General features: G+C 37.9%; 2 protein-coding genes across 2 annotated transcripts; one reads left to right on the forward strand and one right to left on the reverse strand.

Annotated features, from left to right (window-relative positions):
• Nucleotides 1-20,838, forward strand: LOC127637151 (solute carrier family 13 member 4-like). Its single transcript, XM_052118069.1, has 16 exons — nt 1-618; nt 3,813-3,941; nt 5,787-5,923; nt 6,337-6,515; nt 7,570-7,630; nt 7,721-7,751; nt 11,554-11,628; nt 11,714-11,898; nt 14,185-14,304; nt 14,412-14,513; nt 14,645-14,746; nt 16,008-16,114; nt 16,330-16,463; nt 18,687-18,848; nt 18,977-19,114; nt 20,054-20,838. The coding sequence occupies exons 1-16, from the start codon at nt 499-501 to the stop codon at nt 20,189-20,191; spliced, it is 1,920 nt and encodes a 639-aa protein (XP_051974029.1). The 5' UTR covers nt 1-498; the 3' UTR covers nt 20,192-20,838.
• A 171-nt stretch (nt 20,839-21,009) lies between these two features.
• Nucleotides 21,010-25,471, reverse strand: LOC127637152 (cytochrome c oxidase assembly factor 6 homolog). Its single transcript, XM_052118071.1, has 3 exons — nt 25,326-25,471; nt 24,906-25,074; nt 21,010-21,363 (listed from the first exon to the last, which is right to left on the reverse strand). Exons 2-3 carry the CDS (start codon nt 25,047-25,049, stop codon nt 21,268-21,270), a joined length of 240 nt encoding a protein of 79 aa, XP_051974031.1. The 5' UTR covers nt 25,050-25,074; nt 25,326-25,471; the 3' UTR covers nt 21,010-21,267.
• Between the last annotated feature and the right edge of the window lie 1,534 nt (nt 25,472-27,005).

A 27,005-nucleotide genomic window follows, 5' to 3' on the forward strand; every position in this document is an offset into this window, starting at 1 on the left:
ACAAGATTACTAAGAGGACAGTTAATGCATTCTTGTACGCAGTTAGCGCTGTTTAGCTTTGTGAAGATTACAGTCAAAAATAGGGGCGCATGGCGAATCACAGATAAAAGCACTCACAGGTGGAGACACAAAAGGAACTACCGCTGTCCTTTTCATCGATACATCCTGTTAAGGGGTATAAGAGGGGCCTGATTCTGAATATCACTCCTGAATGGATAAGGAGGACCTCGGGACATAGCACAACCATACAGGAACCAAAGACAACAGTTGCGCTTACAATCCATGCAACCAAACCAACTTTTAGCGCGCGGAGTGTGTTGCGAAAAACGCACGAAAAAGGGAAAGCACATTTTGCTTGGACAGGAAGAACTTCGCTAAAACTATAGTACGAAATTCACATAGCAGTTAAAAGGGAAAGTAAAGAGGCTTATTGTGGAAGAAAACGTCTGGACCCTGAAACCTGGACTTCTGAGTAGCTGATTTGCAAAGCATTCTCCCATGCGGCTGGAAGGCGCAAGAATGGACTTGCTTAAAAAAATATGGACGGCTCGGAAACTAATTCTCGTGGTCATGATCCCTTTGTTGTTGCTGCCTCTGCCACTCATCCACCCGTGCAGTGTAAGTAGATTTTCATATCCATATTCACAATTACATTCACACGAACCCGCGAAAAGTGCGCAATGCGCGCGTTCTCCATGCGCATTTACGCACTGGTGCGCGTTGGAAACTTTTGGATATTTGCACCAAATGCGAATCACTTAAAAAAACACTATATACCTTTTTACCATTTTAAGTATATTTTAAGTATAAGTATATGCGCAGAGACTTCTGAAATCAGTTAGTTTCATTATAATTGTCCATATATTTGAATGGAACATTGGACAAACAGACAGACAGACTGAAATTCAATAATATGCATTTGGACAATGATTCTATATGTGTGACAGACAGACAGTCTAGACAATATAATGTATCAAACAGGCAGTTATTGGCTGTTCCCTTTTGGGATCTTTGGGGTTGCTCACGGAGACGCAGCGACCTCTCACCAAATTGGTATTTGTCCAGGAGTAGGAAAATCAGACCACGCCGTCGGTGAATGTGTCCATGCTGTTCTGATGGGAATTGTTTATTTGAAACACCAGCAATTTTTACAGATGTTGTTTGTTTATGGAGCATGTGGGAACTCCATTTCAGTCCAAAATAATCAAAACCCGCAGAGAGGCATCTAATTGACCCTGGAACTCTCTCACAAATGGCCATTTAATTGCAAATAACTTTAGTACATTTTATTTGTCATGCATTTTCATTCAAACCTTATTGTTGCAGGCTTTTATTTAGTCCAAATAGTGCCAGAGATTATGAACATAAACCTATTTTACATACAATATGTGTTTCACCACAACAATGGCAGCACAAGCCACAGTTGGATAGTTTCAGCAGTGTGACATACTATAATACATTTTCCAATTATTATTCTGCATGCATTTTTATGGCCTCATATTAAATGAGATACAACATGGAATATTTGTACATACAAAAATGAATTTGTCACACTACACTGCCATTTAAAATGAATATTTATTTATGAATGTAAAAAGTTGATAAAAATTGTGAAAATAATTATAGCATACACTTACCAAGGTATAGCATACACCTTCCCCTTTCCATTTATGTAACTTTCAAACTAAAATATTGATATTGAATATCTAAAAAGTTCTTTGACATGTTATATGTCAACGACACAGTTATAATCAGACGCTTTATTCAGATTGATTTAAACAGTTATCAAGTCATCACACAAAGAGGAAAACATTGCATAGATCAGTTCCTCTACAGGATATGCAATTATCACAAAACACACTTAAGATTAGATCACTAGTCCCACATGTTTCCTGTCCTTATCTTAGAGGCCTCTTTAGAATGCACTTTAATCAAGGGTCAGAAATAAAGTCATCATCATTTAGTTCACAATAGTTCAGTAATCCCATCTCACTCACTGAGTGCAAGCAATTATTCACATTAAGTAATTATGTAATGAATGCAGTTGGTTTTCCTACACTTCAGTTCTGTATCTGATGTTGAAACAGAATAGTGCATATTTAAGGTTTATAATGTTATAATTACACCATTTCTTCCCCCACCTGACACATCACTATCCCATCAGACTATTTAACAAAAAATCCATTCACTCTGCGTGGATTGATTGCTTGAGCTATGATGAGATTATGGCAGAGTGAAAACAATGTGCCAATGGAAGCTTAATCTGCTAGTGTGCCACAGAACTGGAAGTCCTTCAACACAGGGTTTAGACACAGTTGGGGTGTAACGAGAAAGCAGAAATGTGGGGAGAGAGAATGCATACCAAGTTGAGTTTATGAACGCAAGACCACACTTGGTATTATTCAGCTCTGGGCATGCCCACAATATAAGAGCATTGAAGGTCAATAGAAAGACCAAAAATGGGGTCATATGTAACCAGAACAGCCGGTTTGAACCTGTAAAGGTATTTTACCCTTTTATTGTACCGCAAGTACTTTAATCTGTTATAGGACTAATTATTTAGAAGAATGTGAGGCAAGTAGCCAGTTAAAACTCATTAAACTCTCTGTACCCACTGGCAGGTCCAAAGAGAGTTTATGCGTAAAATGTTAAAGTCCTATCCATTTATTAACCTAAATGATTGTTTAGGACAACTTAACATATATTCATTAACAAAACAAAGCAACTGAATGCACCGAGTGTCCTCTTGTCTTAAAGACAACATCTCTCCACTTACACTTGCAATTTTTAGTTACAGCATTTAGTTAAATCCTTATCCTAGGGGCCTGGGTAGCTCAGCGAGTAAAGACACTGACGACCACCCCTGGAGTCGTGAGTTCGAATTCAGGGCGTGCTTAGTGACTCCATCCAGGTCTCCTAAGCAACCAATTGGCCGGTTGCAAGGGTGGGTAGAGTCACATGTGGTAACCTCCTCGTGGTCACTATAATGTGGTTTTCGCTCTCGGTGGGGGTGCGTGGTGAGTTGTGCGTGGATGCCACGGAGAATAGCATAAAGCCTCCACACGCGCTACGTCTCCGTGGTAACACACTCAACGGGCCACGTGATAAGATGCGCGGATTGGCGGTCTCAGACACGGAGGCAAAATACTATTGTTTCAAATACTTATTTCTCAAAATACAGTTGTAGGCTGTTTCAGTGTGTACTGCACAATATGCAATAAGCAGGAAGCTAGTATTCTATTCCGAACGTAGCCAGTGTTTACTTTTTGCCTGGTTTTGTCTCATTAGCCCTATGTTCAGAGTACCTCACAGTAAAATGGGCATACATGCATTCATACATCATTCTCTTTAACTAGATGTTTTCATTGTGCCTGTACACAACAGTGTCAACTCTGCTTGGCTGGTCGTAGGCCTGTTTTGAAACCTGATTAATTCAGCAATATGAGTCACCTGACACACTGCTGTTAGCCTTACATTGACCTGCAGACTGTAGACAAGCTGAAGTGACATTATTTAACATTATTACTTACAGACTGCAGAAATACTCATTATTTCCTCATAACAGATCTTGGCACATTTAACTCAATCACTCACTTAAAAACAACCAATTATCAATGACAACATAATATGCATACCACAAGACCCAGTATTAACAGTGTTTAGATCACATTACAGTACTGTCAAAATACATGGCTATGTCTAACTCCATATTTTGGTGCAAAATATGAATAAAAGTATGTTAATATTGTGCACTGCACAGGACAATTTCTGAACGTAATGATAACTCTCTCTTTGGTTTGTTTTTCCTGTAGGAATCGTCTTGTGCATATGTCCTGATAGTGACAGCGGTGTATTGGGTATCTGAAGCTGTGCCACTGGGTGCTGCTGCACTGGTGCCAGCTTTTCTGTACCCACTGTTTGGGGTCCTCAAATCCAGTGAGGTAAGAATGTTTTGTATGCAACGTTCTGCAAAGAAAAAACAATACTGAACAAAATAATGTCACTGATATCAACTCTACAATTACTTGAAGTAATATGCATACTTTGGGTCCATATTATTGCTAGACGATATAATTGCAAGTCCATGCCAGCTTGAGAGCATGCTGTCATTAAAGCAAAAGGGGGACATATCAAGCACTAAGAAATTCTGAAATTCACATATATTTTTCAACTCAACTTTTCACCCAAAAATGAAAATCAACTACCATTATTCCATCCCAGATGTGTTTGAACACAAACAAAGCTCTGTAGGTCCATACAATGTAAGTGAATGGTGACCAGACCTTTCAAGCTCCAAAAAGCATATAAAGGCAGCATAAAAGTGATCCATATGACTCCAGTGGTTAAATCCATGTCTTCAGAAGTGATATACAGTAATAGGTTTGGGTGAGAAGCAGATCAATATTTAAGTACTTTTTTATTATACCTTGTTCTCCCTGCCCAGTTGGTGCCGATATACCTTAAGATTGCAAATCACCAAAAACAAAAGAAGTGTGTGGTATTGAAAGTGGAGATTTGTAGTGAAAGAGGACTTAAATATTGATCTGTTTCTCACCTGCACTTATCGTATTGCTTCTGAAGACATGGATTTAACAACTGGAGTCATATGGATTACTTTTTAGCTGCCTTTTATGTGCTTTTTGGACCTTCAAAGTTCTGACTACAATTCACTTGCACTGTATGGACCTACAGAGCTGAGAAGTTGAATATGACCCTGTTTGACCTGGTTACATTCATCACAGTCCTTATGACCATTTGAGCCTCTTCATCAGGGAATTAATCTTAAGTACCACTATAAGTCCAGGGACTTTCTATTTTTTCTTCTTTAGTCGAAGCGTTTACAGTCGTAGAGTACGAAATCTGTAAAAGCTTTAAGTGACAAATAAAATGTTAATCATTTCTTTTCATCGAGTCTGCCTCCATGTGATTTCAGTAATTAGCTGTGATTGAGCGTTGCTACTTCAGCTCTCAGAGTTACTGATTATTCATTTGTACCACCCCGTTATAGCATCCAATAAACCACCAACATATTATGTAAGACAAAATGCTGCATCATGTGACAAAATCCCATTGACAAACTTGACAAAGCAACCTGTTATCTTAAGTCCTTGTAATCATGTTGGGTAAATATGACCTTTTTTGCACAATATCACCTCTTTTTTTCTTCTTCTTGTTTTGCTCTAGTCTGCTGAGACTAGCTTTTTTTGTTTTCTTAGCATACCTGCATATGTTGCATTTGCTTAGCCCCACTAGCTTCTTAACTAGCGTAAAGGTGCAGTGAGCAGTTTCTAAGTAACTAGCGTCACCAAACTAAATAGCAAAAATGGCCATTCTTTGCATCTTCCATTGGTCGGACAAATAAATAATCCCGGGCCAAACTCGCACCATTGATGGAGTCCTACTAGATTTACAATTAATCTGGGCTAATAAGTATTTTAACAAATAAAAAATGACACACTTGCTTTTTTGGTAAACAGACCAACACCAAACAGTCCCATCATGCTGGTCTAAGTTGATCTATTCAGCAGAGAAAGCTTTTTACACATAACAGTAAGTTAGCCAAATGTTAGTCATTATAGTTATAGTGAAGGCATTATCTGTATTTTGCTGTAATGTAATGGACATAGGTTGAAAATATATGACAGAGGGAATGGCAATAACAGGTCAGAGTATAAGACTGTAAGACTGTAAACATCATCATTCTTACTGACTGTACCAAGTTCAAAACAGTGTGTTATAGATAAAAGGCAAATTATTATAACATGTCCATGTATGTGTGTATGCAGGTGGCCTCAGAGTATTTTAAGGACACCACACTGTTGCTGATGGGGGTCATATGTCTGGCTGCATCCATTGAGAAATGGAGCCTGCATAAACGCATCGCCCTCCGGATGGTCATGATCGCTGGAGCAAAACCGGGCATGTATGTACTGTACTTCACCAATCACTCTTCACCCACCCCTTAAAATTCTAGCATCATCTACCAAACCTAATGTTGTTCCAAAGCACTTTAACACACATATACAGTTATATGATAAATGGTCTGCACTTATATAGCACCCTTTTAACCTTAGCGGTATTCAAAACATTTTGCACTGCGTCTCATTCACACATTTACACACCAATGAATGCAGAGCTGCCATGCAACTTGGGGTTCAGTGTCTTGCCTAAGGATACTTCGGCACGTGGAGTTATGTGGGCCGGGAATCGAACCACCAACCCTGCGATTAGTGGACAACCCGCTTTACCACCTGAACCACAGACTGACCAGCCTGAGTCTGATATTACAGACTGACCTGTGTACATTCTCTACAGTATTTGATCTATGTTTTGTAGGCTGGTGTTGGGGTTCATGTGCTGTACCGTTTTTCTCTCCATGTGGTTGAGCAACACGTCAACCACGGCGATGGTGATGCCGATCGCTGAAGCTGTGCTACAACAACTGATCTGCACCGGAATTGCAGATAGTCTTGAAGACTCGGTGACTGTGGATACTACACAGGACGAGGAGAGCGGTGAGGAAAACCAGCAATCACATCTGTGCATGGTGGTTTTGTAAAATGAAATGTATAGCTTGTAAAGGAATAGTGAAGTAAAATATCGCAGCCTGCCTGGAAAAAAACCTAGGAAACAATTTCCATGCAGAAAATGCTACTGTAGGAAATTAAACAGACCACATTAAGGCTACACACAATTATTGGTGGCTTATTTAAAACTTCTCAAGTACATCTTTACTCCCTGTTTGTTTGTACATTTTACTCAAACAATGTAGCACTGAATAAAGCTACGCTTGTAAAAGTGTACTTGCATTTCAATGCTTTTTAAATGTACTTAGTCATGCCCCACATGGCACTCAGAAGCTTTCTACAGGGAAGCTTAATACATGCTATATAGTATATTAAACAATATCACCTTGCGTTAATGAAGATAGAGTCAAGATATTGAGCTGTGCAACAGACCTCTATACTTAGTGCACAAAACACGATGAGCTTAACAATCAAGTAATATTGAGTAAACTTCAGACTTCACAAAACAAAAAGTTACCTAACGTAACAACTAAATCAACAATGCAAACGGTGCGAATCAGTTTGCAAATAGTGAAACCATGCAAGCTCATTAATTATTCAAGCCTGGTGCATGCTGGGAATACCAGCTTCAAAAAGTTAAGTCAAATTTACTTATTTTCTTTTCTTGTGAAATGTACTTGAATTAGCAAATAAATATGACAAAGTTTTCTCCTTTAGGATTGATACATGTTGACGAGTTGTAAAGATAACAAACAATCATAAATAATCGTTACTTATAAGCTTCATCATACATTTTTGCATGTTTGAATTGAGAACAAATGTAGAATTTACTTAATATTTTCAAGTTCACGCTTCAACTAAATTATTCAATGTATAAAGTACTTAATCTTTACTGCTATATTAACTTCACCACAAAATCATTTTTTCAGTGTTTTTTATGTTTGCAGAGAACATACTGCAGGTAAAATTGTATTGTAAGAGCATGTGTTTAAGAACAAAATTAAAAACGTTTTCTGATTTCATTTTGTCACGTTCTTCACAGACAAAGAGGAAAACCAAGAACTGAGCAAGAATCAACTTGAGTTGATGGACCGTAAAATAAAGTAAGCCAATGTGTCGGAAAACAAAGTGAAATGTTGTAATTGCTTACTATAACAACAAGCTTATTTACTGTCATTTCTCTTTGATTGCAGTGAAAAACATGAAGTCTGCATGCTGAATGAGGTAAGACTAAATCTTTGTGTTATCCAAAATGCCACTTGAATGTTAATGAGATTGGCCACCAACAAACAATACAATAATACCTTTAATGAGTTTTATGCTTCAATAATTGCAGAAATCTGCCAATGAAACAAGACAAAATTCAAATACCCAGATTTACACACATCAAACTAATGACATCTTGAAATTATTTGGAAAATGTTAATCTTGAAGTAAATAAAGGTCCAAAGTTCCATAATGAGAAAAAGTAGTTTTTGATGTGTAAACAGGGTTTTATGCAATCGGTTTAACTCTATGATTTTGTAGGTTTTTAACAAAATTGTCCCAATTGTAGATTTATTTAAATTAATCTTAAAGGTGCACTCGGTAATGTTTCCTCATTAAAAAAATGCAACTCCTAAAGGCACTTTAGGAAATTTTTTTTTATTTTGCAATATATGTAGGAAATCATGAGAACATTAAAATGAAGACTCTAATAATTTCAGTAACCTTATAAAAGCTGTTTTATTCTACATGGACATGGGGGCTGCCATGTTATAAGCACATGACCAGCCAAATACTACAAAATAATAATAATAAAAAAAAAGAAAATAATAAAAAAATATATATATATATACTTCTCTGCCTCTTTCTTCTGCGCTAGATGTTGTTGAACTTTGTATGACAAACTGCTTGCTATGTTCCTCGATTTAAATTGCTTTGGATTAAAGCATCTGCTAAGTGACTAAATGTAAATGTACTCGCTTAATCTCAGTAACCATCCTGTTATTCGACACTTTCACTCATTGATTAAAGTAATCATGGAAACAAATTTTCATCAATGGCATCTGAAACTGAAAACTGTTGATTTGAAATGATGCTGCATCCAAACCACAAGGTGTCAGTGTAAGTCCAAGATGACAAAGACAAAAGTTACTGAGCGCACCTTTAAAGGGATAGTTCACCAAAAAATGGTTCATTCTCTCATCAGTTACTCACCCTCATGCCATCCCAGATGCATATGTCTTCCTTTCTTCAGCAGAACACATTTAAAGAAAAATAGAAACATTTCTCAGCTTAGTAGATCCTTATAATGGAAGTGGATGGTCACATTATTATTGATGCTACAAAAAGTGCAGACAACCAGGATTATCATCATCTGTACGACTCCAGTGGTTAAATGAATATCTTATAAAGTGATACGATTGATTTGGTGCGAAAAAGATCAATATTTAAGTACGTTTTAACTATACAGTGGGTACGGAACGTATTCAGACCCCCTTAAATTTTTCACTCTTTGTTATATTGCAGCTATTTGCTAAAATCATTTAAGTTAATTTTTTTTCCTCATTATTGTGCACACAGCACCCCATATTGACAGAAAAACACAGAATTGTTGACATTTTTGCACATTTATTAAAAAAGAAAAACTGAAATATCACATGGTCCTAAGTATTCAGACCCTTTGCTGTGACACTCATATTTAACTCAGGTGCTGTCCATTTCTTCTGATCATCCTTGAGATGGTTCTACACCTTCAATTGAGTCCAGCTGTGTTTGATTATACTGATTGGACTTGATTAGGAAAGCCACACACCTGTCTATATAAGACCTTACAGCTCACAGTGCATGTCAGAGCAAATGAGAATCATGAGGTCAAAGGAACTGCCTGAAGAGCTCAGAGACAGAATTGTGGCAAGGCACAGATCTGGCCAAGGTTACAAAACAATTTCTGCTGCCCTTAAGGTTCATAAGAGCACAGTGGCCTCCATAATCCTTAAATGGAAGACGTTTGGGACGATCAGAACCCTTCCTAGAGCTGGCCGTCCGGCCAAACTGAGCTATCGGGGGAGAAGAGCCTTGGTGAGAGAGGTAAAGAAGAACCCAAAGATCACTGTGGCTGAGCTCCAGAGATGCAGTCGGGAGATGGGAGAAAGTTGTAGTAAGTCAACCATCACTGCAGCCATCCACCAGTCGGGGCTTTATGGCAGAGTGGCCCGACGGAAGCCTCTCCTCAGTGCAAGACACATGAAAGCCCGCATGGAGTTTGCTAAAAAACACCTGAAGGACTCCAAGATGGTGATAAATAAGATTCTCTGGTCTGATGAGACCAAGATAGAACTTTTGGCCTTAATTCTAAGCGGTATGTGTGGAGAAAACCAGGCACTGCTCATCACCTGTCCAATACAGTCTCAACAGTGAAGCATGGTGGTGGCAGCATCATGCTGTGGGGGTGTTTTTCAGCTGCAGGGACAGGACGACTGGTTGCAATCGAGGGAAAGATGAATGCGGCCAAGTACAGGGATATCCTGGACGAAAACCTTCTCCAGAGTGCTCTGGACCTCAGACTGGGCCGAAGGTTCACCTTCCAACAAGACAATGACCCTAAGCACACTGCTAAAATAACGAAGGAGTGGCTTCACAACAACTCCGTGACTGTTCTTGAATGGCCCAGCCAGAGCCCTGACTTAAACCCAATTGAGCATCTCTGGAGAGACCTGAAAATGGCTGTCCACCAACTTTTATCATCCAACCTGACAGAACTGGAGAGGATCTGCAAGGAGGAATGGCAGAGGATACCCAAATCCAGATGTAAAAAAACTTGTTGCATCTTTCCCAAAAAGACTCATGGCTGTATTAGATCAAAAGGGTGCTTCTACTAAATACTGAACAAAGGGTCTGAATACTTAGGACCATGTGATATTTCAGTTTTTCTTTTTTAATAAATGTGCAAAAATGTCAACAATTCTGTGTTTTTCTGTCAATATGGGGTGCTGTGTGTACAATAATGAGGAAAAAAAATGAACTTAAATGATTTTAGCAAATGGCTGAACTATAACAAAGAGTGAACAATTTAAGGGGGTCTGAATACTTTCCGTACCCACTGTATATAATCACTTTCGTTAAGCAGAAGTATTGGTCTCTCATGTGACATATTGGCGTTGGCATGTTCACATGAGAAGTGAACATGCCAACACCCAGAAGAGTAGTGGAGGACAAATTGAAGCAAATTTAAACATAGATGTCAGAAGATTTTGGTTTAAGTGTAGTAGAGATAATTAAAAGTTTTTGCACAGCCATATTTATTTGAACCTGAGAACTCTTGACCAGAGGCACAGGGAGATGGAGGAGGCTGGACCAAAAGCAGCACAACAACAAGCCTCAGAGTGGCGGAGAGCTCAGGAGACGTGGTGGTGCACATGTAGGCAATGCCAACAGAGGTAGAGAGCGTCTGCTGCAACGACTGCAACATTGCCATGCCATCACCTGAAAGAACATGTGACCTTAGCCCAGTTGTGAACGCGCATACTGCTGCTTACCGGATGCGATGATTTATAGTTAAAAATTACTTAAAATATTGACCTTTTTTGCACCAAAAGTGATCGTATCGCTTTAAGACACTCATTTAACCTCTGGAGTCTATGGATGACGTTAATCCTGATTGTCTGTATATCTTGAAGCATCAAAAACCGTGTTACCATCCACTTCCATTATAAGGACCTACTGAGCTGAGATATTTTCTATTTTTCTTTATTTGTGTTCTGCTGAAGAAAGGAAGTCATATACTTCTGGTATGGCATGAGGGTGAGTAAATGATGAGAATTTTCATTTTTGGGTGAACTATCGCTTTAATGCTCACAAACATGACATATAAAATTTGAAATAGAAGATTTGCATAAGATATTTACAATAAATTCTCTAATAACGATTTTTAACACCTCTATTCTTCTCAGATCAGACTTGATCTTTTTATAAAGTACATTTACATATTTTTATTGAAAAACAAGACAAAGAAACTGAAGAACTTTGTTTTTTCACACTGTAGGAGTCGAATGGTCTAGTATTAATGACTGGTTTCCGCCCAGAATTTTCTAAACAAACAAATGGATATCTACCGGAGGTGAGACCTGTTGCTAGCTGACAATGACTTTGCAAAATTACTCATAATTCTTGTTAAATTATTGATTGAGATTGTTCTTAAACAGACTCCAGTCAGCATTCCTGTGCCAAAGAAACCCAAAATCCGTCGGGATTCTCTGTACCCCACCAAGAGAGATCACATGATCTGCAAATGTCTGTCTCTCAGCATCACGTACGCGGCCACCATCGGTGGGCTCATCACAATAACCGGCACATCCACCAACCTCATCTTCGCCGAACAATTCAACAAGTATGTTATCACTTTACTTTGTCCAGTCCGTTTAAAAAAAAGGTACATTCAGAAAAAGGTACATTGCTCTTTGGCACTCAGATTTGTTCAATGTTATTTCTTGGACATTTTAAAGATGCTACGCAGAGAAAAATAACCCTTTCCTTGTGCAACATTGGTTGGCCAAAGGTGAAAATAAATCATGGTGAAAAGAGGGTCAGTGGGTTTTGCATTGATGGCCATAAAGGTTACCTGATGCTCCTTCCTATTTTGCAAATTGTATATCACCTGTTTTGTTATAATCTCTGTTCACTGGAAGCATTGTTATCAATGACTTGACATTTTAGATATAATCAAAGGAAAATCCTAATTGGGACAAAGTGGGGCAGCCAGAATTCTTGCAGCATATTGACTGGATCTCAGTATCTTCTTAGGGCTTTCAAACACTATGTAAACAGAACCTTGTCCTGTACTGTTCTGGAACAAATTAGCCATTTGACCCCTAAACGCAGGGTGTTCAAGTGAGATGCAAATTTAAAGTGATAGTTCACTCAGAAATGATCGTTTACTCACCCTCATGCCATCCCAGATGCGTATGACTTTCTTTCTTCTGCTGAACACAAACAAAGATTTTTAGAAGAATATCTCGCACTGTATGGACCTACAGTGCAAGTGAATGGTGGCCAGAACTTTCAAGCTCTAAAAATCTTATATAGGCAGGATAAAAGTAATCCATATGACCAGGGCTGGACTGGGAAGAGAAATCGGCCCAGGATTTTACAAGGCAATTTGCTCAAAACTTGTTTAGCGATTGGGGGGTTTGTGTGTTCGCTGTCCTATCCTGCATGCCGTTTTGTGGTCCGTACCACATACCGCGCCGGCTCATTTTAGCTTATCTCGGCCCATTCCACATGTGTCACGGCTGACCCACCGGCCCGCTCGGTTCTCCCGATGGCCAGTTCACCCCTGATCAGCCCCAAAGAGTGTCGGCCCACCGGGAAAATGCCCGGTATGCCAGATTACCAGTCCAGTCCTGCATATGACTCCAGTGGTTTAATATAGGTCTTCTGAAGCGATGCAATCAATTTGAATGAGAAACAGATCAATATATAAATTCTTTTTAACTATTAATCTCCACATTCACTTTCAGAATGTGAAAGTGAAAGTGGAGATTTGTAGTAAAAAAGGACTTCAATATTGATCAGTTTCTCACCCACACCTATCATATAGTTTCTAAAGACAGATTTAACCACTGGAGTCATATGGATTACTTTAATTCTGCTTTTATATGGTTTTTAGAGCTTAAAAGAATGCTGCTGCAAGATTGTTGACCGGGACAAAAAAACACAACAATATATCCCCAGTGGTAGCATCTCTTCATTGGCTTCCAGTCAAATTTAGGATTCAATTTAAGATTTTATTATTTACTTTTAAGGGTTTACATGGCATGGCTCCTCCCTATATTATGGATCTAAGGTCTAGACTACTAAGGTCTATGCAGAGTTTATTTTTAATGATCCCCAAGTCCCCTCTTAATTCAAAGGGAGTTCGGGCCTTTTCAGTGGCGGCACCACGGCTGTGGAATAGCCTTCCCCTACATATCAGGTCTTGTACATCAGTTGATGTTTTTAAATCGTATCTGAAGTCTCACCTTTTTTCCACTTGCATTTAACTGTGCTTAATGTGGGTTGCTTATTTTATGTGTTTTTATATTTTCTATATTATGTATTTATATGATCTGTTTATGCTATAATGTGAAGCACTTTGGTCAACATGTGTTGTTTTAAATGTGCTATAGAAATAAAATTGATTGATTGATTGATTGAAAGGTCTGGTCACCATTCACTTGCATTGTATGGCCCTACAGAGCTGAGATATTCCTCTGTCAGCAGAAGAAATAAAGTCGTTGATGAATCATTGCTGCTGTGGCTCAGGTGGTAGAGCGGGTTGTCCGCTAATCGTAGGGTTGGCGGGTTGATTCCCTGCCCACATGTCTCCACATGCCGAAGTGTCCTTGGGCAAGACACTGAACCCCAAGTTGCTCCCAATGGCAGGCTAGCGCCTTGCATAGCAGCTCTGCTGTGAATGTGTGTGCGGGAATGCGGGAATGAGACGCAGAGCAAAACGCTTTGAATACCGCTAAGTTTAAAAAGGTGCTATATAAGTGCAGACTATTTGACTATTTATTACTTTGACGAACTGCCTCAATGATAGTTTTACGATCTTTGATAAATTAAAAGGATAACCAAAAAGTTTAAACGATTGCCTCTTTATAAAAGATTAAGTTCTACTAAATGTATTTTTCAGTCGCTACCCAGAAGCAAAGGTCATCAATTTCGGCACTTGGTTCATCTTCAGCTTTCCGATCGCTCTGATTATGCTGATACTCACCTGGATCTGGTTGCACTTTTTATTTTTGGGAACCAAGTAAGACTATCAAACTGTTGTTATTTTGATTTTAATATTATCTTTCCATTAAGTTTGCACTTTGTGAAATTATCTTGTTGAACTAAGATACTGACATCTTTTTACAGTTTTAAAGAGACTTGCTCTCTCAGCAAGAAACGCAAAACCAGGCGTGAGATTCTTTCTGAGAAACGCATTCATGAGGAATATCAGAAACTCGGCCCTATCAGGTAAACCAGAGTTTCAGGGGTATCCCCTTCTATGCTCATTTATTGTATTTTATAATAATTTGGTGGGTTTATTATTTAAAAAAAGGCATTATTTTGATGTTGGACTAATACACATTTTCTCTCTTATGCAGCTATCCTGAAGTCGTGACGGGTGTCTTCTTTGTTCTGATGACTGTACTGTGGTTCACCAGGGAACCAGGATTTGTTCCCGGCTGGACGTCCCTGTTTGAGAAGTACATGATCATCCTGAGTTAACCTTTACACATTCAATAGAATTGATTTCCTATTATTTCCAAGAATTAAGCATTTCCTTGATACAAACTAAAACATATAAGGGGCTGTTCACATAGAACATGTTTTTATATCCGCCTGAACTTTTTTTCAACTGTTTCTATGTGTGCAAATGTGCAATACGGATGTTTTTGACCGTTGTGCCATGTCTCGCTGTTTTGTCAGTGGTTTGCACATTTGTGCCACATTTTAAAGAATCATTGTCAATTTAATAGTCCTTCTACTTTTAAAAACACATTGTGAGACACCTGCATTCCATTCGTTTGTGTAAACTCTTTGATTGTCAGCCACATCTTGTTGATTTTTTAGCGTCTTGCGCATGTGTGCCACCTTTTTAAGACATTGGAAAAAAGTAATCCACTAAAAATTACTAACTACTTCTCTAAAATTATAATCGGTTTCTTTACTGACTACTTCATTGAAAATGTAATCACATTACTAATTACTTCACTTTTAAGTTACTTACAAAAATAATTTTTTCAAAAATGTTTTTGTTTTTCTGCTCAAAAAAATTCAAAATAATATATATATATATTTTCTCCTTGTTCATTGTCGTACACCCTTCAGATGTCACAAAAACGCAAACTCATTCACATATTAATTCTATTACACATAATATTTATTTTCAGAAATATTTGTAACCCAAGTAATTTACTTAAAAGTAATTACTTTAATTTAACTTAAGTAACTGTAATCTGATTACATGAATTGAACATGTAAAGTGTTACACTACTTTTTGTGCCTAAAAGTGATTAGATTACAGTAACTAATTACTTTGTAATCCAATTACACCCAACGCTGTTTAAGACGCGTATCAATTTAATAAACGTTTAAAATAATATTGTAAGGCAAATGTTTATTCAATAACTGTTCATCTATTTTTTTGTGTGTAAAAAAGTATTTGACCTTTGCGCTGTCTCACTGTTATTTCAGCATCTTGCGCACATTAACTTTTTCAAAAAAGCACAGTGAGGCAACAGCATTCTGTTCCTTTCATTGCACTGTCTAGCTTTTTTCAATACAAGAACGTGCACTTTGTGAACGGCCTCTTAGATGGTAGCTGCCGATTTAGGCAGCAAGACAGCTCCCTAAGATTTGAAACAGAGTCTTGATTTGACTCAGAACAAAACTTTATGTTTTAACTATTCATTGAATATTCCTTGAAGAGAGATAGAAACTTTCTCTATGTTATGTATCTTGCAGGAAGGGCTACAGGACCGATGCTACAGTGTCGGTGCTGCTCGGCTTCCTCCTCTTCCTCATCCCTGCTCGAAAGCCCTGGCCATCTGCAGTTTCCAGCGAGAGCAAAGGTCAGATCCCTTGCTGACCACAGCAGGGCCTCTCCACATTACAATGCAGCCACAAACATTCCCTCAGCAGGCCACTGCTGTCATACAGACCGCTATGGTCTTGTTGTACAACCAGGTCGTTCAGTTGAGGACATGAGAGTAAAGGTGAATGTGCTCAATAGCACGCCCTGCTGGCTGGATTTGGTAACAGCAGTTTGTTTCTGTTATCTGTACAGGTGATGATGAGGAGGATGAGGAGGAAGAGGATCCATTAGCACCAATGATCACATGGAAAGACTTTCAGAGACTCATGCCATGGGAGATTGTTATTCTGGTTGGAGGGGGATACGCGCTGGCTGCCGGATGTAAGGTGTGCAATAGTTATTTTTTGTGGAGCCTTGTAGATCTGAGCTGGTTACTGAAATTTTAAAGCCTGAAAGGGGTGATCCATAAACATAATTTTGCCCTTGATCAAGACACTTAACCTCAGGTTGTTTCAGAGGTACTCTCTCTGTAATAACTGTTCCAGGTTACATTTGACAAAAAACTGTCCAGTGTCCCGAAAAATCTGGGTCCTGGACATATTCAATATCAAAAATAAAAATAAAATAAATTGAAATGATATCAATGAAATGCATAAAGAATCAAAGGCTGTTTGGAAAAAAAAGTTTTTATTATCGTAATTTATTATGCTGGAAAAAATTATTATAATATTTAAACTGAGAAGTACATTTTGCTAAGTACAATTGTAAATATACAATACTGTGCAAAGGTTTCAGGCACTATGCACAAAATGTTGCATTGTGAGGATTTCTTAAAAAATAATGCCATAAATAGTTTTCATTTATCAATTTACATCATACAAAGTCCATTAAACATAAAAAAGCTAAATCAATTTAGTAGGACCACCTTTGCCTTCAAAACAGCACCAATTCTCCTAGGTACACCTGGACAGTTTTTCTTGGTTGTTCCAAGATTCTTGCCGAATTCTCCACAGTTCTTCTATCTATTTCGGCTGTTTTTGTGAAACATCTTAAAAAGGGATACTTCACCCAAAAATGAAAGTTCTCTCATCATTTACTCTCCATCTCAGATGTGTATGACTTTCTTTCTTATGCTGAACACAAATGAAGATTTTTTGAAAAATATCCCAGCTCTGTAGGTCCATACAATGCAAGTGAATGGTGATCAGACCTTTGTTGCTCCAAAAAGGAGATAAAGTCAGCATAAAAATAATCCATACAACTCCAGTGGTTTAATCAATCTCTTAAGTGATTCTGTTGGTTTTGTGTAAGAACAGACCACAATATAACTCATTTTTCACCATTCATCTTGCCATTGCAGTCTCTAGGCATGATCATGATTTCAAGCTCTATTACACTTCCTAGCGCTTGACGCATACGCAGAGTGCTAGATGGCACTATAGGAAGTGTAATCAAGCTGGAAATAAAAAAATCTAAATAATCTGGACAATAATATTTTTTTGCATTAAAGTAATGATAATTTTGGGATGCTAAATAAATGTAATGGTCCTAAAATAGGTTTCATTTATTTTCTTTGTTGTTACTTTGGGGGAAATGCCAGTTAAATTACATTTAAGATATAGTTCACCCCCAAAAGTGACAGTTGTCTCATCATTAACTTCTGTCTTATGCTGAACACAAACGAAGATTTTTAGAAGAATATCTCAGCTCTGTAGGTCCATAAAATGCAAGAGAATGGGGGACAGAACTCCAAAACCCCCCCAAAAGGAGATAAAGGAAGCATAAAAGTAACCTACACGACTACAGGGGTTTAATCCATGTCTCTGATGCAATCCAGTTGGTTTTGGGTGAGAACAGACAAAAACGTTACTCCTTTTTCACTGTGCATCTTGCCATTGCAGCGTGATTACACTTTCATGCACAGGAGCTTGATGGTGATATAGGAAGTGTAATCGAACTTGAAATCATGATCGCTCAGGAGACTGCAGTCAAGATGTTCAGTGAAAGAGCAGTTGGTCTGTTCTCACCCAAAACCAACTGGATCACTTCAGAAGACACTGGAGTCTTATGGATTGCTTTTATGCTAACTTTACTTGCTTTTTGGAGCATCAAAGTTTTAGACCCCCTGCACTTGCATTGTATGGACCTACAGAGCAGAGATATTCTTCTAAAAATGTTTGTGTTCATCAGAAGAAAAAGTCATGCGAAGATGGCATGAGGGTGAATAATTGATAACAGAATTTTCATTTTTGGGTGAACTATCCCTTTAATGAGCATTTTCCTTAAATTCACACCTAGAAAACATGGTTTTATAATGCATCTAATCTAATAAGCAGTGATCTAATACAATAAATACATCTAATAAAAAACTTTTGAAAGATTACTGTATCACAGATTACATACTTAAAATTAATTTATGACTTAGGTTTTATTTTACAGTATATTTCACATAATTATTTTATAAAAGTGCTGCTTTGCATTGCAACAAGATTTTTTATTATTTTTTATGAGAGTATGGTAGTGTTCATCAGACGGAATCTATTCTAGAAAACACATACCATATGACTTTAATAAACTTTAAGATTTATCACGTGACATCACTCGGCCAGGTTTCAGGACTCTCCATGTGGATTGGTCGGCAGCTGGAGCCAATGAGTGGTCTTCCTCCCTGGGCCGTCACACTGTTGGCCTGCCTGCTCGTGTCCGCCGTCACAGAGTTCGCCAGCAACCCCGCAACACTTACAGTATTTCTACCCATCCTCTCCGCCTTGGTTAGAACACTCTGACACACATCAAACAATCACACAGAAATCAGCATGAAACTGCATTATATCACAGTTGTGTTCTTTCTTGAATGACCCTAATATATCCTGACCCTGTGTGTCCTGTCCCATCACAGTCAGAGACTCTACAGATCAATCCTCTACACACTCTCATCCCCGCCACCATGTGTGTGTCCTTCGGTGTCATGCTGCCCGTTGGAAACCCGCCAAACGCCATTGTGTTCAGTTATGGACACGTGCAGATCAGCGACATGGTATGAGAAAACATTATATGGTTATATCAAATCTCACAGCTGTGCCAAATCGGAAGGTCAAAAGGTCAATCATTTGTTTTCCATGAGCACATCTTTGAAGTGAAATGAAACAGATGAGGTCATTTTTTTTTTTTTTATTGAACTTCTAAATGATTTTAAACATTCAGTCCGACAAATAATGTGTTGAAGTGTTAATAAACTACATTAAGTGATTCCTAAATTAAACTGATACATTTTAATACAAGGATATACTGGGTAGCTCAGTGAGTATTGACGCTGACTACCACCCCTGGGGTCACGAGTTCGAATTCAAGGCATGCTGAGTGACTCCAGCAGGGTCTCCTAAGCAACCAAATTGGCCGGTTGCTAGGGAGGGTAGAGTTACATGGGGTAACCTCCTCGTGGTCGCTATAATGTGGTTCTCACTCTCAGTGGGGCACGTGGTGAGTTGAGAGTGGATGTCCGGAAAATAGCGTGGGCCTCCACACACACTACGTCTCTGCGGTAACATGTTCAACAAGCCACGTGATAAGATGTGTGAATTGACGGTCTCAGATGCAGAGGCAACTGAGATTCGTCCTCCGCCACCCGGATTGAGGCGGGTCACTTACGCCACAACGAGGACTTAGAGAGCATTGGGAATTGGGCCAATTCCAAATTGGGAAGAGAACTTAAATAAATAAATACAATATATAATGACATATTGTAAATATGCCTTTAGAAAGTTAATAGGGTTAATACATTTTAAGATCACCCCCAAATGAAAAAGAACATAAGATTGTAAATGAGGGACACAAATGGCACCTGTTTTTTGGGAGGACATTTCCAATATTGATTGTAGTATTGACAGTATGTTTTTTGCCTAAAGCTGGGTGGAGTGCTCAAACTTTACTTTCACATGCTAAGTTGTTTTTGCCTTTTTCTCCTCATTATTTGCAGGTTAAGGCTGGATTTGGAGTGAATCTGATTGGAGTTTTTGTGGTCATGTTGGCCATAATGACATGGGGAGGGCCACTTTTCCAGCTGAATGAATTCCCCACCTGGGCGGCGATGCGTAATGTCACAGGCAGCTTGTAGCCGGCGGTGGACGGAAGATGCATATGTGTGTTTGACATGTAGGGACCGAAGACACTGAATATACACTGAACGAGGCACATGCCTGTTACAGCGGCCTTATTTTTCCATCTGTGGAGTACAGATTTAAGAAGACAGTATACGTAATGCTTTGTGGGAAAATGCAGAACTCACTGTGACTTCAGCTGGAAATTTTATTTTTACTCATTCAGATGAAATGTTTCATCTATTACATATAAAAAGCTATTGTGGCACAGTTAGTAGCAAATATTTCAAGTTACCAGCTTCTTTTCACTTATACATTAGTGCTGCCTTAAAGTATTAGGCTTAAATTAACATCTTTAGAGATGAACGCACAAGTTTGAGAGCCTACATAGAACAAAAAAGACAAAATACAATCAGCAATGCATGTTTTGTACCAACTGAATGTAACACATCTGTATGCTTTATTTTCTGATGTCTAACAAATGTTATGATACATCTGCATAAGTTACTTGAGCATTTTGAGAGAGATTATACATTAGTTGAAACAGCTGTATGAAATCACACAGTATATATCATGCTCTTACCTAAATGTTACATACTTTGTATGGACTGGTTACAGGAGAAGCGTTGAGTACAAATCTACCGTTGTTCTTGCAATCGTAATTTAATAAACCTCTTTGCTTTTGAAAGGTGGCTGTTAATCAATGTACATATAGGAAACTAACATTGTGTTATTGTTGGCCACCCATTAGCCTAGTCGTGACCAAATCATTGTAATATGTTTTGCGATCGATTTGCAACAACCTTGTGTTTCACCTGACATCTCTAAAACAAAATAAAACACAGTATTTTTGGTTCATGTATTTATTCTGCATATCAAACGTCAGAATGAAGCTGAACAGCAGAAATTCATCATAAATATACAGTAATGTGTCACTCAAGAGTCATAAATAAGATACATATTCAGTACTACAGCTGTATGTATAGTGGCTATGCATACTTTTTATGTGCACCAGAGTGCGGTCTTGGTCGGTCTTGGAGTCCAAAGCGCAAATCTATTGTCCAGTGTGAACAGACTGTCAAGTCAGTTTCAGCTATAATTTTGGTTCTCCCTCTGTAGGTTTATATCCCTCATTTTGTATTTTCTCCTTATACTTCAAGAAGTCTCTTCGTTTGATGAAATACTTCACCTGCCATTTGAATTAGAAAAATCAGTACAAACATTGTAAAATGGAACAGAGGACACTTAACTCATGTAAATGTAAACGCAGTATTTATTTAAATGGCTTATAATATATACAATCACCTAAAGGATTATTAGGAACACCATACTAATACTGTGTTTGACCCCCTTTCGCCTTCAGAACTGCCTTAATTCTACGTGGCATTGATTCAACAAGGTGCTGAAAGCATTCTTTAGAAATGTTGGCCCATATTGATAGGATAGCATCTTGCAGTTGATGGAGATTTGTGGGATGCACATCCAGGGCACGAAGCTCCCGTTCCACCACATCCCAAAGATGCTCTATTGGGTTGAGATCTGGTGACTGTGGGGGCCATTTTAGTACAGTGAACTCATTGTCATGTTCAAGAAACCAGTTTGAAATGATTCGAGCTTTGTGACATGGTGCATTATCCTGCTGGAAGTAGCCATCAGAGGATGGGAACATGGTGGCCATAAAGGGATGGACATGGTCAGAAACAATGCTCAGGTAGGCCGTGGCATTTAAATGATGCCCAATTGGCACTAAGGGGCCTAAAGTGTGCCAAGAAAACATCCTCCACACCATTACACCACCACCACCAGCCTGCACAGTGGTAACAAGGCATGATGGATCCATGTTCTCATTCTGTTTATGCCAAATTCTGACTCTACCATCTGAATGTCTCAACAGAAATCAAGACTCATCAGACCAGGCAACATTTTTCCAGTCTTCAACTGTCCAATTTTGGTGAGCTCTTGCAATTTGTAGCCTCTTTTTCCTATTTGTAGTGGAGATGAGTGGTTCCGGTGGGGTCTTCTGCTGTTGTAGCCCATCCGCCTCAAGGTTGTGCATGTTGTGGCTTCACAAATGCTTTGCTGCATACCTCGGTTGTAACGAGTGGTTAATTCAGGCAAAGTTGCTCTTCTATCAGCTTGAATCAGTCGGCCCATTCTCCTCTGACCTCTAGCATCAACAAGGCATTTTCAGCCCACAGGACTGCCGCATACTGGATGTTTTTCCTTTTCACACCATTCTTTGTAAACCCTAGAAATGGTTGTGCGTGAAAATCCCAGTAACTGAGCAGATTGTGAAATACTCAGACCGGCCCGTCTGGCACCAACAACCATGCCACGCTCAAAATTGCTTAAATCACCTTTCTTTCCCATTCTGACATTCAGTTTGGAGTTCAGGAGATTGTCTTGACCAGGACCACACCCCTAAATGCATTGAAGCAACTGCCATGTGATTGGTTGATTAGATAATTGCATTAATGAGAAATTGAACAGGTGTTCCTAATAATCCTTTAGGTGAGTGTATGTGTTTGAATTACAAATAATGTATTGCATTGCTAATTTTGATCATTATTATTTGAAGGTTTCAGCACATACAAATCATCAAAACAGCGGTCCACCGGTATATCAGTTGCTGATGCTGATTTACACACTGGCGGCCAAACGTTTGGAATAATGTACAGATTTCGCTGTTTCGGAAGGAAATTGGTACTTTAATTCACCAAAGTGCCATTCAACTGATCACAAAGTATATTGAGGACATTACTGATGTAAATAACAGCACCATCACTATTTGAAAAAAATATTTTTTGATAAAATATAGACAGCAGCATCACTCAAACACCTTATCCTTGAGTAATCATGATAAATTGTTAATTTGGTGCTATAAAATCACTTGCAATTATATCAAACACAGTTGGTTTGTTATTTGGTTCATTAAATGAAGCTTATCATCGTATTTGTGTTTGTTTTTGAGTTGTCACATTATGCAATAGACTGGCATGTCTTAAGGTCAATATTGGGTCAAAAATGGCACAAAAGAAACAGCTTTCTCTAGAAACTCATCAGTCAATCATTGTTTTGAGGAATGAAGGCGACACAATGCGTGAAAAGATTTCATACAAAGGTGTAACTACAGTCTTCAAAGATAAAGGACAACTGGCTCTAACAAGGACAGAAAGAGATGTGGAAGACCAGATGTACAACTAAACAAGAGGAGAAGTACATCAGAGTCTCTAGTGTGAGAAATAGACGCCTCACATGTCCTCAGCTGACAGCTTCATTGAATCCTACCCGCTCAACACCAGTTTCATGCACAACAGTGAAGAGAAGATTCAGGAGTCCTTATGGGAAGAATTGCAAAGAAAAAGACACTTTTGAAACAGAAAAACAAAAAGAAAAGGTTCGAGTGGGCAAAGAAACACAGACATTGGACAACAGATAATTGGAAAAGAGTGTTATGGATCTTAACCCCATTGAGCTTTTGTGGGATCAGCTAGACTGTAAGGAGTGTGAGAAGTGCCCAACATGACAGTCACATCTATGGCAAGTGCTACAGGAAGTGTGGGGTGAAAGGTCACCTGAGTATCTGGACAAACTGACTGCTAGAATAACAAGGATCGGTAAAGCTGTCATTGCTGCACATGGAGGCTTTTTTTATGAGAACTCTTTGAAGTAATGGTAATTTTTCACGTTATTAATGTCCTGAATATACACTGTGATCAGTTGACGCCACTTTGGCAAATAAAAGTACCAATTCCTTTCCATTAGAGCAAAATCTGTACATTATTCCAAACTTTTGGCCGCCAGTGTATATTGTGATATTAGGCTACATAAAACATTTTAATGAAAGAAAATGAGATGGTTGCAAACTTGGTCAAATTAAATTAATACTTATTTTAAACGAAATTTGAAATAATAAAATAGCTTATTATTCATTGCCTGTCTGCAGACTTCGGAAATGACACAAAAAGATAGTTAAAGATGCTGCAAGTATTTTAGCCATTCTGAATCAGGAACTTCCACCAGATTGAGCTGTTAAATTAGACACCACCCCCAAACAGTAGATCAGCTGTGTCTTCTCACAGTTGTCAAACACAACAGCAGCTAAATGGCACACTTCAGAAAACAACTGTTATGAATCTAAATATGACAAATTAAATCTGAATGATGCGCTTCAACTACTTCACTATGAGAACGTGCAAAATGATTGACAGGCATTAAGCAGATCAAAGAATTTCTCCACGGCCCGTGGTCACATTTTGATTTTCTGTTTACAGTCTAGTGCTGTCACAGAGACCAATGAGTTATCTCAGGACAGTTTATTTCAGTGTTTTCATTCAGGGAGACTGAACATTTTTGAATACCATTACAAAAAAATAAAGAATAGCTTACAGCACCTAATGTTCGGTAAGCTTAGTCAGAGAATCTTTCTGATTGGCTTAATTTTCTAATTGGCTAAAAAGGGGCAGCAGCTCCTCTGACAGACTTTTGGTTTTATTTATTTTTTTGCCATTTAAGCGTTTACAATATCTGTGAATTCTGTCAGATAGGGACATTTTTTGGAAGTATCCCTAAAAAAGCTGACTGCAGCACCTTTAAAGGTACCAAAAGCCTGTCTGTTCTCAATACCCTAACACTGTAACAAACATTAACATTTGCATTTGTACATACGTGTATATATATATTCCTTATATGTGTCAGCATACTTGGCAATAAAGCTCATTCTGAACTCACCCACTGGGCAGGACACTTGGCTTCAAAGTTTTGCTGGTATTTTTCACAGGCAGATGTGCTGTCTTGGTTGGCATCTAAACACTTCCAGAGCTCATCTCTCGCCCCCCAGCAAGCTCTTCGTTCACTGGCATTAAGAGCACTCATCTCTATTCAATCTATGTGTATTCAGCTTTTGCAAGACAAGAGAACATAAGGTTTGAGAACATCAACTTTTGACACCCATATTTTAAATGATGCAAAACACTTACAACATCAGTAATATAAAGAGCAGGTTTCGTGATCCGTTAACTGACAGACAGAGATGCATAATTTTATAAATATCTGCAACTGCAAGAGAACATATTACAGTCCTTAATTATAAGAGGACTGTAGCTGGAAGTCCAGCTCTATAATCAGAGAATGCAAATTCTGAAACCTTACCAAAGACGACTCATCACTTCATGTACATTATTATATGTCTGTAATTGTGTTTAAGGAAGTGAAAGTGTTAATCACTAATTTTCTAAAATGCAAGGACGCATGGAAATGTAGGAAGAAGTCATGTAATCATCTGTCGCTTACTGATGACGTAACCCATTGCATAAAATAAAATATCCGCTAGATGGCGCACTTGACCGCTAGATGGCGCACTTGAGACACTTTAGTTACTGTTCTACATTAACACTGATGTTCAATTTAGTTTTTATTTAATTTAAACAATAATTAAAATAAATAGAATAAAATATGAAATTGTTCTTTTTTATTTATTTATTCATTTAATAAAATTTTATTTTAGGTTACACAGATACTAGTTCTATATATTGAGTTAAACAAATTTAGTCTTGGGCATTTTTGTTTTAGATTTCCTTTATGGTCAAATGTGAGGGGAAAAAATTGAAAAAAATCAAGCCCTCTCACATAACTGCCAAAACAATGCAAATTAACTCCTCTTATGAGACTGAGAGGACATCACCTGCATTCCTTTTTACATTCACCACACATTGATGTCTGTAATCTTGGCCCTCATTACTGGCTCTATTGTTCCCAAGTGTCTGTTGTTAATGCCACAATAGGTTTTGCTACAGTCCAAACTCAAGGATGCAGAAACTAATGTCAACCAAGATGTGTTTGATACAGAGTGATAGAACTATCTTCTGTGGCTTTTTGAAATTCTTAAGTATACATTTTTTTTATTGACGCTGTCTGTTATAAATAAAGTTATTTTTAAGGCACACTTTTAAAGTTTATTTCTATCTCAAATTCCATCAAATTTAATTGTTTATTAGTTTAATTTTGTTAAACATTGCGCAATCCATATTGATGGAATTTTAAATCTTAAAAAATAGTCTAAATTATTTTATTTATTTTAGTGTAATAAAGGTTGATTGATGGTTTTATGTGATTCCATTAGCAGTTTCTTCTAATATTTTGGACCCAACATGCTCCTGAATCATCAAGGTAATTAACAAACAGAAATGAATTGTGTGTGGGAATGTGAATTGTGTGTTGAAAGTGAACTCTTTGTAAGATCAGAGTAAGTCTATTGTGCAGAGCTGAATTTTACACATTAGCTTCAGATAAACCCTTTATGACTGTAGTTTAATGTAAACACTATAGAATACATTTATTGTGAATATATACGTTTTTTGCTTATTTTAAAAATATCTTCATTGTTAAAATTATTTATTTTATTTTATTTTATTTAAATATTAATTTAACCATTTCCTGAATGGATTTTTTTTACTTTATTCATAAACAAATGGACTGCTTGGCATCTGCTTCTTTCTTTTTTAATTTTATTTAGCAGTAAATGAAGCAACACAGGCCTTGAGAATTTAATTCTAGTGGACTCCGATGCATTTTATTAATAATATGAACACAGAAATAACGTGTCCTCGGTATGTACTGTATGGGAAGTCTTCTCTAATATAGTGTTGTTGTTTTCTTATATCACACACTGGCTGCCAAAAGTTTGGAATAATGTACAGATTTTGCTCTTATGGAAATAAATTGGTACTTTTATACACCAAAGTGGCGTCAACTGATCACAATGTATATTCAGGACATTAATAACTTGAAAAATTACTATTACAATTTGACATTTTTTCTTAAACTACTTCA

This window comes from Xyrauchen texanus, chromosome 45 (assembly GCF_025860055.1).
Source record: "Xyrauchen texanus isolate HMW12.3.18 chromosome 45, RBS_HiC_50CHRs, whole genome shotgun sequence".
NCBI lineage: Eukaryota > Metazoa > Chordata > Actinopteri > Cypriniformes > Catostomidae > Xyrauchen > Xyrauchen texanus.